The sequence below is a fragment of the Oncorhynchus keta genome, chromosome 27 (genome assembly GCF_023373465.1).
Source record: "Oncorhynchus keta strain PuntledgeMale-10-30-2019 chromosome 27, Oket_V2, whole genome shotgun sequence".
Taxonomy (NCBI): Eukaryota; Metazoa; Chordata; class Actinopteri; order Salmoniformes; family Salmonidae; genus Oncorhynchus; species Oncorhynchus keta.
Window position 1 is genome coordinate 13983118 of NC_068447.1, and position 17324 is coordinate 14000441.

The 17324-nt window shown below is 41.8% G+C and overlaps 1 protein-coding gene across 6 annotated transcripts in view; it reads left to right on the forward strand.

The window, feature by feature from the left end:
* plxna3 (plexin A3) overlaps positions 1 to 17324 on the forward strand; it is a 226275-nt gene that overhangs the window by 98904 nt on the left and 110047 nt on the right. For all 6 annotated transcript variants that reach the window (XM_052481722.1, XM_052481723.1, XM_052481724.1 and 3 more), the window contains one exon: positions 9976 to 10076. In XM_052481722.1, the coding sequence (XP_052337682.1) occupies positions 9976 to 10076 (101 nt within the window). The remainder of the gene's footprint in view (positions 1 to 9975; positions 10077 to 17324) is intronic.

A 17324-nucleotide genomic window follows, 5' to 3' on the forward strand; every position in this document is an offset into this window, starting at 1 on the left:
CCCACTCTCTATCACTGCAGTGTAATAATGAACTGACCCACTCTCTCTATCACTGCAGTTTAATAATGAACTGACCCACTCTCTCTATCACTGCAGTGTAATAATGAACTGACCCACTCTCTATCACTGCAGTGTAATAATGAACTGACCCACTCTCTCTATCACTGCAGTGTAATAATGAACTGACCCACTCTCTCTATCACTGCAGTGTAATAATGAACTGACCCACTCTCTATCACTGCAGTGTAATAATGAACTGACCCACTCTCTCTATCACTGCAGTGTAATAATGAACTGACCCACTCTCTCTATCACTGCAGTTTAATAATGAACTGACCCACTCTCTCTATCACTGCAGTTTAATAATGAACTGACCCACTCTCTCTATCACTGCAGTGTAATAATGAACTGACCCACTCTCTCTATCACTGCAGTGTAATAATGAACTGACCCACTCTCTCTATCACTGCAGTTAATAATGAACTGACCCACTCTCTCTATCACTGCAGTGTAATAATGAACTGACCCACTCTCTCTATCACTGCAGTGTAATAATGAACTGACCCACTCTCTCTATCACTGCAGTGTAATAATGAACTGACCCACTCTCTCTACCACTGCAGTTTAATAATGAAATGACCCACTCTCTCTATCACTGCAGTTTAATAATGAACTGACCCACTCTCTCTATCACTGCAGTGTAATAATGAACTGACCCACTCTCTCTATCACTGCAGTTTAATAATGAACTGACCCACTCTCTCTATCACTGCAGTGTAATAATGAACTGACCCACTCTCTCTATCACTGCAGTTTAATAATGAACTGACCCACTATCTCTATCACTGCAGTTTAATAATGAACTGACCCACTCTCTCTATCACTGCAGTGTAATAATGAACTGACCCACTCTCTCTATCACTGCAGTTTGATAATGAACTGACCCACTCTCTCTGTCACTGCAGTGTAATAATGAACTGACCCACTCTCTCTATCACTGCAGTGTAATAATGAACTGACCCACTCTCTCTATCACTGCAGAGTAATAATGAACTGACCCACTCTCTCTATCACTGCAGTGTAATAATGAACTGACCCACTCTCTCTATCACTGCAGTGTAATAATGAATGATCACAGTGTAATAATGAACTGACCCACTCTCTCTATCACTGCAGTGTAATAATGAACTGACCCACTCTCTCTGTCACTGCAGTGTAATAATGAACTGACCCACTCTCTCTATCACTGCAGTGTAATAATGAACTGACCCACTCTCTCTATCACTGCAGTGTAATAATGAACTGACCCACTCTCTCTATCACTGCAGTGTAATAATGAACTGACCCACTCTCTCTATCACTGCAGTTTAATAATGAACTGACCCACTCTCTCTATCACTGCAGTGTAATAATGAACTGACCCACTCTCTCTATCACTGCAGTTTAATAATGAACTGACCCACTCTCTCTATCACTGCAGTGTAATAATGAACTGACCCACTCTCTCTATCACTGCATTGTAATAATGAACTGACCCACTCTCTCTATCACTGCAGTGTAATAATGAACTGACCCACTCTCTCTATCACTGCAGTTTAATAATGAAATGACCCACTCTCTCTATCACTGCAGTTTAATAATGAACTGACCCACTCTCTCTATCACTGCAGTGTAATAATGAACTGACCCACTCTCTCTATCACTGCAGTTTAATAATGAACTGACCCACTCTCTCTATCACCGCAGTGTAATAATGAACTGACCCACTCTCTCTCTATCACTGCAGTGTAATAATGAACTGACCCACTCTCTCTGTCACTGCAGTGTAATAATTAACTGACCCACTCTCTCTGTCACTGCAGTGTAATAATGAACTGACCCACTCTCTCTATCGCTGCAGTTTAATAATGAACTGACCCACTCTCTCTATCACTGCAGTTTAATAATGAACTGACCCACTCTCTCTATCACTGCAGTGTAATAATGAACTGACCCACTCTCTCTATCACTGCAGTTTAATAATGAACTGACCCACTCTCTCTATCACTGCAGTTTAATAATGAACTGACCCACTCTCTCTATCACTGCAGTGTAATAATGAACTGACCCACTCTCTCTATCACTGCAGTTTAATAATGAACTGACCCACTCTCTCTATCACTGCAATTTAATAATGAACTGACCCACTCTCTCTATCACTGCAGTGTAATAATGAACTGACCCACTCTCTCTATCACTGCAGTGTAATAATGAACTGACCCACTCTCTCTATCACTGCAGTGTAATAATGAACTGACCCACTCTCTCTATCACTGCAGTGTAATAATGAACTGACCCACTCTCTGATCACTGCAGTTTAATAATGAACTGACCCACTCTCTCTATCACTGCAGTGTAATAATGAACTGACCCTCTCTCTATCACTGCAGTGTAATAATGAACTGACTCTCTCTATCACTGCAGTGTAATAATGAACTGACCCACTCTCTCTATCACTGCAGTTTAATAATGAACTGACCCACTCTCTCTATCACTGCAGTTTATCACTGCAGTTTAATAATGAACTGACCCACTCTCTCTATCACTGCAGTGTAATAATGAACTGACCCACTCTCTCTATCACTGCAGTGTAATAATGAACTGACCCACTCTCTCTATCACTGCAGTTTAATAATGAACTGACCCACTCTCTCTATCACTGCAGTGTAATAATGAACTGACCCACTCTCTCTATCACTGCAGTTTAATAATGAACTGACCCACTCTCTCTATCACTGCAGTGTAATAATGAACTGACCCACTCTCTCTATCACTGCAGTTTAATAATGAACTGACCCACTCTCTCTATCACTGCAGTTTAATAATGAACTGAACCACTCTCTCTATCACTGCAGTGTAATAATGAACTGACCCACTCTCTCTATCACTGCAGTGAAATAATGAACTGACCCACTCTCTATCACTGCAGTGTAATAATGAACTGACCCACTCTCTCTATCACTGCAGTTTAATAATGAACTGACCCACTATCTCTATCACTGCAGTTTAATAATGAACTGACCCACTCTCTCTATCACTGCAGTGTAATAATGAACTGACCCACTCTCTCTATCACTGCAGTTTGATAATGAACTGACCCACTCTCTCTGTCACTGCAGTGTAATAATGAACTGACCCACTCTCTCTATCACTGCAGTGTAATAATGAACTGACCCACTCTCTCTATCACTGCAGTGTAATAATGAACTGACCCACTCTCTCTATCACTGCAGTGTAATAATGAAATGATCACTGCAGTGTAATAATGAACTGACCCACTCTCTATCACTGCAGTGTAATAATGAACTGACCCACTCTCTCTATCACTGCAGTGTAATAATGAACTGACCCACTCTCTCTGTCACTGCAGTGTAATAATGAACTGACCCACTCTCTCTATCACTGCAGTGTAATAATGAACTGACCCACTCTCTCTATCACTGCAGTGTAATAATGAACTGACCCACTCTCTATCACTGCAGTTTAATAATGAACTGACCCACTCTCTCTATCACTGCAGTGTAATAATGAACTGACCCACTCTCTCTATCACTGCAGTTTAATAATGAACTGACCCACTCTCTCTATCACTGCAGTGTAATAATGAACTGACCCACTCTCTCTATCACTGCAGTGTAATAATGAACTGACCCACTCTCTCTATCACTGCAGTTTAATAATGAACTGACCCACTCTCTCTATCACTGCAGTTTAATAATGAACTGACCCACTCTCTCTATCACTGCAGTGTAATAATGAACTGACCCACTCTCTCTATCACTGCAGTTTAATAATGAACTGACCCACTCTCTCTATCACCGCAGTGTAATAATCTGACCCACTCTCTATCACTGCAGTGTAATAATGAACTGATCCACTCTCTATCACTGCAGTGTAATAATGAACTGACCCACTCTCTCTATCACTGCAGTTTAATAATGAACTGACCCACTCTCTCTATCACTGCAGTTTATCACTGCAGTTTAATAATGAAATGACCCACTCTCTCTATCACTGCAGTTTCATAATGAACTGATCCACTCTCTATCACTGCAGTGTAATAATGAACTGACCCACTCTCTCTATCACTGCAGTTTAATAATGAATTGACCCACTCTCTCTATCACTGCAGTTTATCACTGCAGTTTAATAATGAACTGACCCACTCTCTCTATCACTGCAGTTTAATAATGAACTGACCCACTCTCTATCACTGCAGTGTAATAATGAACTGACCCACTCTCTCTATCACTGCAGTTTAATAATGAACTGACCCACTCTCTCTATCACTGCAGTGTAATAATGAACTGACCCACTCTCTATCACTGCAGTGTAATAATGAACTGACCCACTCTCTCTATCACTGCAGTGTAATAATGAACTGACCCACTCTCTCTATCACTGCAGTGTAATAATGAACTGACCCACTCTCTCTATCACTGCAGTTTAATAATGAACTGACCCACTCTCTCTATCACTGCAGTTTAATAATGAACTGACCCACTCTCTCTATCACTGCAGTGTAATAATGAACTGACCCACTCTCTCTATCACTGCAGTTTAATAATGAACTGACCCACTCTCTCTATCACTGCAGTGTAATAATGAACTGACCCACTCTCTCTATCACTGCAGTGTAATAATGAACTGACCCACTCTCTCTATCACTGCAGTTTAATAATGAACTGACCCACTCTCTCTATCACTGCAGTTTAATAATGAACTGACCCACTCTCTCTATCTGACCCACTCTCTATCACTGCAGTGTAATAATGAACTGACCCACTCTCTCTATCACTGCAGTTTAATAATGAACTGACTCTCTATCACTGCAGTGTAATAATGAACTGACCCACTCTCTCTATCACTGCAGTTTAATAATGAACTGACCCACTATCTCTATCACTGCAGTTTAATAATGAACTGACCCACTCTCTCTATCACTGCAGTGTAATAATGAACTGACCCACTCTCTCTATCACTGCAGTGTAATAATGAACTGACCCACTCTCTCTATCACTGCAGTGTAATAATGAACTGACCCACTCTCTCTATCACTGCAGTGTAATAATGAACTGACCCACTCTCTCTATCACTGCAGTGTAATAATGAACTGACCCACTCTCTCTATCACTGCAGTGTAATAATGAACTGACCCACTCTCTCTATCACTGCAGTGTAATAATGAACTGACCCACTCTCTCTATCACTGCAGTGTAATAATGAACTGACCCACTCTCTCTATCACTGCAGTGTAATAATGAACTGACCCACTCTCTCTATCACTGCAGTGTAATAATGAACTGACCCACTCTCTCTATCACTGCAGTGTAATAATGAACTGACCCACTCTCTCTATCACTGCAGTGTAATAATGAACTGACCCACTCTCTCTATCACTGCAGTTTAATAATGAACTGACCCACTCTCTCTATCACTGCAGTGTAATAATGAACTGACCCACTCTCTATCACTGCAGTTTAATAATGAACTGACCCACTCTCTCTATCACTGCAGTGTAATAATGAACTGACCCACTCTCTCTATCACTGCATTGTAATAATGAACTGACCCACTCTCTCTATCACTGCAGTGTAATAATGAACTGACCCACTCTCTCTATCACTGCAGTTTAATAATGAAATGACCCACTCTCTCTATCACTGCAGTTTAATAATGAACTGACCCACTCTCTCTATCACTGCAGTGTAATAATGAACTGACCCACTCTCTCTATCACTGCAGTTTAATAATGAACTGACCCACTCTCTCTATCACCGCAGTGTAATAATGAACTGACCCACTCTCTCTCTATCACTGCAGTGTAATAATGAACTGACCCACTCTCTCTGTCACTGCAGTGTAATAATTAACTGACCCACTCTCTCTGTCACTGCAGTGTAATAATGAACTGACCCACTCTCTCTATCGCTGCAGTTTAATAATGAACTGACCCACTCTCTCTATCACTGCAGTTTAATAATGAACTGACCCACTCTCTCTATCACTGCAGTGTAATAATGAACTGACCCACTCTCTCTATCACTGCAGTTTAATAATGAACTGACCCACTCTCTCTATCACTGCAGTTTAATAATGAACTGACCCACTCTCTCTATCACTGCAGTGTAATAATGAACTGACCCCTCTCTCTATCACTGCAGTTTAATAATGAACTGACCCACTCTCTCTATCACTGCAATTTAATAATGAACTGACCCCTCTCTCTATCACTGCAGTGTAATAATGAACTGACCCACTCTCTCTATCACTGCAGTGTAATAATGAACTGACCCACTCTCTCTATCACTGCAGTGTAATAATGAACTGACCCACTCTCTATCACTGCAGTGTAATAATGAACTGACCCACTCTATCACTGCAGTGTAATAATGAACTGACCCACTCTCTCTATCACTGCAGTTTAATAATGAACTGACCCACTCTCTCTGTCACTGCAGTGTAATAATGAACTGACCCACTCTCTCTATCACTGCAGTGTAGTAATGAACTGACCCACTCTCTCTATCACTGCAGTGTAATAATGAACTGACCCACTCTCTCTATCACTGCAGTGTAATAATGAACTGACCCACTCTCTCTATCACTGCAGTTTAATAATGAACTGACCCACTCTCTCTATCACTGCAGTTTAATAATGAACTGGCCCACTCTCTATCACTGCAGTTTAATAATGAACTGACCCACTCTCTCTATCACTGCAGTGTAATAATGAACTGACCCACTCTCTCTATCACTGCATTGTAATAATGAACTGACCCACTCTCTCTATCACTGCAGTGTAATAATGAACTGACCCACTCTCTCTATCACTGCAGTTTAATAATGAAATGACCCACTCTCTCTATCACTGCAGTTTAATAATGAACTGACCCACTCTCTCTATCACTGCAGTGTAATAATGAACTGACCCTCTCTCTATCACTGCAGTTTAATAATGAACTGACCCACTCTCTCTATCACTGCAGTGTAATAATGAACTGACCCACTCTCTCTCTATCACTGCAGTGTAATAATGAACTGACCCACTCTCTCTGTCACTGCAGTGTAATAATTAACTGACCCACTCTCTCTGTCACTGCAGTGTAATAATGAACTGACCCACTCTCTCTATCACTGCAGTTTAATAATGAACTGACCCACTCTCTCTATCACTGCAGTTTAATAATGAACTGACCCACTCTCTCTATCACTGCAGTTTCATAATGAACTGATCCACTCTCTATCACTGCAGTGTAATAATGAACTGACCCACTCTCTCTATCACTGCAGTTTAATAATGAACTGACCCACTCTCTCTATCACTGCAGTTTATCACTGCAGTTTAATAATGAACTGACCCACTCTCTCTATCACTGCAGTGTAATAATGAACTGACCCACTCTCTCTATCACTGCAGTGTAATAATGAACTGACCCACTCTCTCTATCACTGCAGTTTAATAATGAACTGACCCACTCTCTCTATCACTGCAGTTTAATAATGAACTGACCCACTCTCTCTATCACTGCAGTTTAATAATGAACTGACCCACTCTCTCTATCACTGCAGTGTAATAATGAACTGACCCACTCTCTCTATCACTGCAGTGTAATAATGAACTGACCCACTCTCTCTATCACTGCAGTGTAATAATGAACTGACCCACTCTCTCTATCACTGCAGTTTAATAATGAACTGACCCACTCTCTCTATCACTGTAATTTAATAATGAACTGACCCACTCTCTCTATCACTGCAGTTTAATAATGAACTGACCCACTCTCTCTATCACTGCAGTGTAATAATGAACTGACCCACTCTCTCTATCACTGCAGTGTAATAATGAACTGACCCACTCTCTCTATCACTGCAGTTTAATAATGAACTGACCCACTCTCTCTATCACTGCAGTGTAATAATGAACTGACCCACTCTCTCTATCACTGCAGTTTAATAATGAACTGACCCACTCTCTCTATCACTGCAGTGTAATAATGAACTGACCCACTCTCTCTATCACTGCAGTTTAATAATGAACTGACCCACTCTCTCTATCGCTGCAGTTTAATAATGAACTGAACCACTCTCTCTATCACTGCAGTGTAATAATGAACTGACCCACTCTCTCTATCACTGCAGTGAAATAATGAACTGACCCACTCTCTCTGTCACTGCAGTGTAATAATGAACTGACCCACTCTCTCTATCACTGCAGTGTAATAATGAACTGACCCACTCTCTCTATCACTGCAGTGTAATAATGAACTGACCCACTCTCTCTATCACTGCAGTGTAATAATGAACTGACCCACTCTCTCTATCACTGCAGTGTAATAATGAACTGACCCACTCTCTCTATCACTGCAGTGTGATAATGAACTGACCCACTCTCTCTATCACTGCAGTGTAATAATGAACTGACCCACTCTCTCTATCACTGCAGTGTAATAATGAACTGACCCACTCTCTCTATCACTGCAGTGTAATAATGAACTGACCCACTCTCTCTGTCACTGCAGTGTAATAATGAACTGACCCACTCTCTGTCACTGCAGTGTAATAATGAACTGACCCACTCTCTCTATCACTGCAGTGTAATAATGAACTGACCAACTCTCTCTGTCACTGCAGTGTAATAATGAACTGACCCACTCTCTCTATCACTGCAGTTTAATAATGAACGGACCCACTCTCTCTATCACTGCAGTGTAATAATGAACTGACCCACTCTCTCTATCACTGCAGTGTAATAATGAACTGACCCACTCTCTCTATCACTGCAGTTTGATAATGAACTGACCCACTCTCTCTATCACTGCAGTTTAATAATGAACTGACCCACTCTCTCTATCACTGCAGTTTAATAATGAACTGACCCACTCTCTCTATCACTGCAGTTAATCACTGCAGTTTAATAATGAACTGACCAACTCTCTCTATCACTGCAGTTTAATAATGAACTGACCCACTCTCTCTATCACTGCAGTTTAGTAATGAAATGACCCACTCTCTCTATCACTGCAGTTTCATAATGAACTGATCCACTCTCTATCACTGCAGTGTAATAATGAACTGATCCACTCTCTATCACTGCAGTGTAATAATGAACTGACCCACTCTCTCTATCACTGCAGTTTAATAATGAACTGACCCACTCTCTCTATCACTGCAGTTTAATAATGAACTGACCCACTCTCTCTATCACTGCAGTTTAATAATGAACTGACCCACTCTCTCTATCACTGCAGTTTAATAATGAACTGACCCACTCTCTCTATCACTGCAGTTTAATAATGAACTGATCCACTCTCTCTATCACTTCAGTGTAATAATGAACTGACCCACTCTCTCTATCACTGCAGTTTCATAATGAACTGACCCACTCTCTCTATCACTGCAGTGTAATAATGAACTGACCCACTCTCTCTATCACTGCAGTTTCATAATGAACTGACCCACTCTCTCTATCACTTCAGTGTAATAATGAACTGACCCACTCTCTCTATCACTGCAGTTTAATAATGCACTGATCCACTCTCTCTGTCACTGCAGTGTAATAATGAACTGACCCACTCTCTCTATCACTGCAGTTTAATAATGAACTGATCCACTCTCTCTATCACTGCAGTTTAATAAACAGATTCAGACCTCGTGTCAGGAAATGATTTAGTAGTTGAAGCACGGATGTGTCCCAAAACCCATTCAAATTGTGAGCAATACATTTCCACTTTCTGTTGAATTTCATATCTTACGTAAACTAAACGGTATCACGACAAGTTCATGGTTACGGCTGGGATTTAGATTTGTTTGACCCTCGCGTCGCATCTGTATGCGTAAAAAAGATTGAGAAGGTGAGGAAAGCACAGTGAACAGTGCCTGTGTGAGTCTGAAAGTGTGTTGAATAAAGATGATAAGCTCAGTTGTGTTCTGCAGGTCAGCCGGTTACCTGTGGAGAGCTGTGGCCAGTACACCACCTGTAAAACCTGTCTGGGCTCTGGAGACCCCCACTGTGGATGGTGTGTACTTCACAACAAGTAAGTGGCTCACTTTACATATGCTCTTATCTTCTCTGTGGGTAGCTTAACTTATTGGGAAAACAAATAGCGTGGTTGTTTTAGTGTGATCAAGTTGCCTCAGTCGATACCAACTATATGAGAATGAATTGATTCCTGAGCGACTGCACAGATTTCCAAGGTGACATTTTGATACCAATCAAAGGGAGAATAAAATGGGCTCTGTTAAAAATCAGGAGGCCAGATGCTGTTGCAAAGTAGCAGTAATACATCTGGTAGATGCTGAACTTTTAATGGACCACTGAGAGGTTCGGGGTTCAGCCAAACTAGTGGGAAGCTGCGTGCTGTTACCCAGTCCACCTGGTCCGCTCCACACAGGAAATGACAGGTGACAGCTGCCCCAAATGTGCTCCTTCCTGTTGACCCTTTTGGGCTGACCCTTAGGCAGCAGCTGGTAGGTCGGAGCTGAGGAAATGTCTGGATATTGCTGGCCCTCTGCCACTCCTCCCTCACTCCCTCACTTGTCATCAGGCACATTTTTCCTCCAGTCCCACTGTAAATGAATTGGCTGGGAACATCATGAGAGAGTGCTGTGTCCTGTCACGGGGGAGAAGGGAAGCCTGAGAAGGGGGAAGCATGTGTGGCTGTATAGTGTACCCTTTATCGAGTGTAATGGCCACAATATGGAGGGGTTTTCTCTGACATAGGCCATGATTAATGGAAAAACAAAGTAACTCTAAAGGTAGGGAAATAAAGGGGACAGGAAATTGAAGCACATGCCTTTTAAACAGCAAGCTATGGGTTTTATATGAATTATAGAAAGTCCTGAAATTGTTTCATTATGTGACATTTCTCACACCAAGGCCTGGTGTCAGCAGTCCAATGTTTCCCCTGTGTTGCATATCTAGATAATGTTCAGAGGTAGATTAAAATATTTTTCTGAGCCTAGGACCTCAATGACGACCATTGTGGAATTTTCATTCAGTCCTTTATCAAGATAACAATATTTAATTAAGATTATAATCTGGGACTGATAATGGAATAATTTGCATAGATATTTGCCAAACTAGTTTGAAAATGATATTTCTCTGCATGGCAATGCAGTATTCCGCGCAAATGTTTTTTTTTTTTACACAAACTTGTGACAACCACTGCACATCACAATTAGTGTGAGATCAGGCAAAGTGATGAGAAGATTGAATGGCTAAATTGTACCCGATTCACATGTCAAACCTCTGTTCCTCTCTGGTGAAGCGACATCCCAGAGTGACACAATCCTCTTCTATTTCCATCCTCTCCGGTTCGGCACCTTTATGTGGCTTCAACCTGCTGTCTGTCTGTCAGGTTGCCTGTCTGTCTGTCTGTCTGTCTGTCTGTCTGTCTGTCTGTCTGTCTGTCTGTCTGTCTGTCTGTCTGTCAGGTTGTCTGTCTGTCTGTCAAGCTGTCTGTCAGGCTGTCTGTCAGGCTGTATGTCTGTCTGTCAGGTTGCCTGTCTGTCTGTCAGGTTGCCTGTCTGTCTGTCAGGCTGTCTGTCTGTCTGTCAGGCTGTCTGTCTGTCTGTCTGTCAAGCTGTCTGTCTGGCTGTCTGTCAGGCTGTATGTCTGTCTGTCAGGTTGCCTGTCAGGCTATATGTCAAGCTGTCTGTCTGTCTGTCTGTCTGTCTGTCTGTCTGTCTGTCAGGCTGTCAGGCTGTATGTCTGTCTGTCAAGCTGTCTGTCAGGCTGTATGTCAGGCTCTCTGTTTTTTCTGTCTGTATGTCTACTTGAACCCCTCTGATGCTTAAACAGAGAAAGAAAGGGATGTTTATTGAGTCAGTTGAGATGGGTGACATTCGTTCTGTGGGACAACACACACACTCAGGTCAGGTCACATGATCAGTGGAATCTGAATGTTGGGGCTCATGAGAAACAGAGAGCAGGGTATTGTTCATCCTAGCAAGATGCAGGCCAGGCAACCTCAGACTGCTCATTCATGTACAGGCGCGAGCTCAAATTACTCCAATGACTTGCTTCCATGGACCACAATGGGCATCTCCTATTCAACCCCAGTCAATGAGCCACGTTTTCAGACAGCACACACTTTACTTGGTGCTTAACTTTAGATTGTGTTTCATTTTTGGGGGTTTCTGACCGGACTACTAAAACTCAATGTGGTTTCTTCAATATCTTCGATATGACCTTTTCTAGGCCAGTGGATGTGGTCACAGGTCCTGAAATGAAACTAATAATATACTGACTTTTGTAAAGCATACTGACCTTTATGATTCCTGTGGGGATATATCTTTTTGCCCATGAGGAGCCACTTCAGTGGAGTTACATTAAACAGTAATGCCAGGGGGGTGTGGTCCAACTGCCTGACATTGCCAAGGTGCGGACATTTCTCTCTCAGGCGGATACAGAGAGACTCATCCATTATTTTATTTCAAGCAGGTTTGACTACTGTAATGCTCTCCTGTCTGGTCTACCCAAGAAAGCCATTGATCAACTGCAAAACATACAGAATGCTGCAGCTTGGCTACTGACCAAGACCAGACGACGAGCACACGTTACACTGAAGTTTTTTTAACTGGTTGACTGTGAGTTTTAGAATTAATTTTAGGATTATTCTGTTGGTTTTTTAATCAATCCATGATTGTGCACCCCAACACATCAGACATGCTTTTAAGTTCTGTATCCAGTAGGTCCCTCGGGTTCTCTGGCCTTTTAACTATCCCAAAGTCCAGGACCAAGAGGCATGGAGAGACAGCCTTTTAACTATCCCAAAGTCTAGGACCAAGAGGCATGGAGAGACAGCCTTTTAACTATCCCAAAGCCTAGGACCAAGAGGCATGGAGAGACAGCCTTTTAACTATCCCAAAGTCTAGGACCAAGAGGCATGGAGAGACAGCCTTTTAACTATCCCAAAGTCTAGGACCAAGAGGCATGGAGAGACAGCCTTTTAACTATCCCAAAGTCTAGGACCAAGAGGCATGGAGAGACAGCCTTTTAACTATCCCAAAGTCTAGGACCAAGAGGCATGGAGAGACAGCCTTTTAACTATCCCAAAGCCTAGGACCAAGAGGCATGGAGAGACAGCCTTTTAACTATCCCAAAGCCTAGGACCAAGAGGCATGGAGAGACAGCCTTTTAACTATCCCAAAGCCTAGGATCAAGAGGCATGTAGAGACAGCCTTTTAACTATCCCAAAGTCTAGGACCAAGAGGCATGGAGAGACAGCCTTTAACTATCCCAAAGCCTAGGACCAAGAGGCATGAGGAGACAGCCTTTTAACTATCTCAAAGCCCAGGACCAAGTGGCATGGAGAGACAGCCTTTTAACTATCCCAACGCCTAGGACCAAGAGGCATGGAGAGACAGCCTTTTAACTATCCCAAAGCCTAGGACCAAGAGGCATGTAGAGACAGCCTTTTAACTATCCCAAAGCCTAGGACCAAGTGGCATGGAGAGACAGCCTTTTAACTATCCCAAAGCCTAGGACCAAGAGGCATGGAGAGACAGCCTTTTAACTATCCCAAAGCCTAGGACCAAGAGGCATGGAGAGACAGCCTTTTAACTATCCCAAAGCCTAGGACCAAGAGGCATGGAGAGGCAGCCTTTAGTTACTACAGTATGACCCCAGCCTCTGGAAAAGCCTGCCAGAGAACCTGAGGGGAGCCCAAACTGTGGAACTATTTCAAAGAGATCTTAAAACACTTTTTTTTTGCTTTGATTTTCCTCGGGGTGCTTTTTAGTTGTTCAGTTTGTGTCATTCTTTAGTTTTTTGTGTTGTAAATATTTCACCTTTTATTTCATTGTTTTTCATTTATTTTATTTCCTGTAAAGCACATTGCATTGCATTCCATGTCTGTATAAATAAAGCTCTATAAATGTGCTGTATAAATAAAGCTCTATAAATGTGCTGTATAAATAAAGCTCTGTAAATGTGCTGTATAAATATAGCTCTATAAATGTGCTGTATAAATAAAGCTTGATTTGATAAATAAAGCTTGGTTTGGTATATGGCCAATATACCACGGCTCAGGGCTGTTCTTAGGCACAAAGCGTAGTGCCTGGATACAGCCCTTAGTCGTGGTATATTGGCCATATGCCACAAACCCCCGAGGAGCCTTATTGCTATTATAAACTGGTTACCAGCATAATTACAACAGTAAACAAGTTTTTTGCATCATAGCCATGGTATATTGTCTGATTTTACCACAGCTTTCTGCCAATCAACATCCAGGACCCAAACGACCTGGTTTATAATTCAGTGTTTACCACAGATGTCTGCAATGGCCCCTTTCACCTCCTTGCTCTCATTTCACGGTTAGAGAGCTTTATTTTGGTACGTCGATGTGACATAACTCTCAAGACCTCGTTTAAATCACTTATCAATTTGAATGCACTGCCTGATTTATGACTTTTCATATGAAAGCTGTGGTGGGTGTCACCATGTGCTCCTCTCATCTGTAATATCTACATTTATCAAAGCACTTATCGCTTGTTGTGTTACTGTCTTGACACATATGGGAGTGATGCTCCGAAAAAAAGATTTGGGGAAATTTAGGGGGGTTGTTAAATCTTAATTCTTAATCTGTGTTGCCAGAGCTCCCCTTCCCTTGGGGAGATGGTTGCCATGAGGGATGGCTCTTAAAAAATACAAATAAAAGCCAAACACACTCTGGATTGGGAGACTAGCTTTGACCTGCTTCCTTTCTTTTACCTGTTGTTGTCTGGGCTTTGTCTGCTATTCCCCCGGGGCTCTTTAGCCTCTAGCCATCATGTTAGTGGAGCCAGGGTAGAGGAGGGAAAAAAATGAATGCACCCTGGGAAATGGTCTGTGTCCATGGCAACAACAGGAAACTGGAAGATGGACTTGCAGTGTGATTCAAATCAGGCTTATTTTGTGTATTTCTCTGCTACTGTATCTGTTGAGGGGGCCCTTGGTTAGAGTGTCTCGTGTCATTTATCTTGTGGAAACACCCCTTACTCAAGATACTTCATTAATGTTCTATAAACGATGAAACCTCGATGAAGCCTTCATTTAAATATAACTGTGATTGTCAGCGTATTCTTTTAATTAGAGCAACTTTTATTACACGAAACTAATGTTTGCTGTCTTGATAAATGTCTTTCTTAAATCCAGCATTTGCAGAACCCAAATGCACATTCTGAACATGTCTTTGAGGGACGGTGGTTCAGATGAACATGGTTGAAGGTTACAGTAAAAAGGACAGTAAAAATAAGTGACTGTCCTGTCAATATGGTTTCACCCCTTCAGCAGACTTGATCGTCTCTTGTGTCGTCTTTCTCACTAATCAAAGTCAACTAGATAATTAACCCAGACCCTTAGAGGCAGTTACGGCCCCACCCTCCCCAATATCAATTAATGTGCTCAATTGATCCTTGATCCTGTCTCTGTGTCCCAGTGCTTCCCAGTTAACCCCAACACTCCCATTTGAATGATGTAATGCCATTATCATTAGATCATTTACATGTGTTATGAAAGGCTTTTTTCTTCTGCTTTGTCCAATGAATGATTTGAACAAGGTGAATCTCTGCCTTTTAGAGTCTGAATCAACAGGGAGCTCTAAGCATAATGTGATTTAGACTATCGTGTGAACATATATTCTTGGATTCATTTGACTTTGAGGATACGTAATAAGGGCAGGGTAATAGAATTTGTGAAACCTGAAATGGTGAATTGCCGTAAGGAATGACTCAATTTGAACTGAGAAAAAAAAGTTTCAAAAAAAAGAACGCTAGTTGAAATGAAGTGATATGCTCAGCGTGATATGCTCACATTAGCCCTTTCTCTTAGGGTTAATGTGACCGCCCAATCTCCCGTTTCTCATCCACGTTCCTCAGGCCTCTAGCACCTTGCTACATTCTCCTCTGACAGTTTATAGCCCTATTTCACTTGATCATATATTACAGAGGCCTCATCACCTGCTAATTGAAGATGTGGTGAGTCCATTTTGTCCCCACAGAGAACAGAAGATGAACCTCACTAATGCAGGTCCTTGATCCCCTGACTTTCTCATGGCGTCATGGTGGGGCTGAGAGAGAGCGGGAGAGAGAGAGAGAGAGAGAGAGAGAGAGCGGGAGAGAGAGAGAGAGCGGGAGAGAGAGAGAGAGAGAGAGAGCCTTCACCCCAGGGGGACAACGTTTCACCATAAATCACATATCTGCCATTCCACTAGGAAGAGGCCTGCAGTGTAATTGAATGAAATCTAATTTCTGGGAACTGAAGGAGAAGATATGACAAAGCAACAGAAAGAATCCCAGTGATCTGAATGGTTGGTGGCTTGTGAGGAGACACCACAGTTCCACTTACTGTACAGAGAACAGTCTTGTCTGGTGCTAGGCCCTGCATTTTTAATTAAGCCTACCCCCATTCTGTCCCCAGACATATAGCTTTAATTAGAAGTAAACAAATCATTAATGGTGTGCTGCGTCTTGGGTGAAAAACAGCCCTGGAACTTCAGCGGCTTCTTAATTCTTTTAGAAGTGGTTCCTCTAAAGGAAAATAAAATAACTTTCCTTCCACAGACAATCCAAATTCAATTATCACACGCTTAAGTTGAATGGTAACCTTCAAATCACCATTTCTGCTTCACTGCTTCTGCTTTCTCACATTTAATTGCTTGTATAATATAAGTAGGCATGTGATACATTTCAGGCTTGTTTTTCTTGCCAGTATTTTTTCCATTGATGTTTATTTTTCCTTATATTACATTTTCATCACTTTATAGTATTTGATGTAATCGTTTTTGGTGATGGTGTTAATGGAGATTGTAGGGAAGTGGTGCTGTCATCCTCGACCCTGTTCTATCTGATACTCTGCTTTGCTCTGTCTGTCTCAATGTGAGATGATCCCTAGTCGTGTGCAGTAATATCCTGTGGCTTATTGGTTGGTGCATAAGCAGGAGTTTTTATTGGTGATAATCCTCAGCCACTTTCAGTGCAGCTGTCAAGCTTAAAGGAAAACTTCATCCAAAAGCTATCTTTTGGTATTTGTATCATTCGTCCATTTTTGATATAGTCCCAAAATGTTTTGGATGTCAGCAATCAAGTTTTCAAGATAAGTAAACATTCAAACAAGTCATCAAGATATATAACTTTCAAAATACAGAAATACAGTCTGTATGACTATTGAACCGAAACCAGAATATAGTTTTGGGGGTGGAATTTTCCTTTAAAGCGGCAATTAGCAGTCAAAACAATAAAGTTTTTCCCCCTGCCACTGAGGGATGGGGCTGGAGAAATACAACCATTCTCAAGTTCATAAA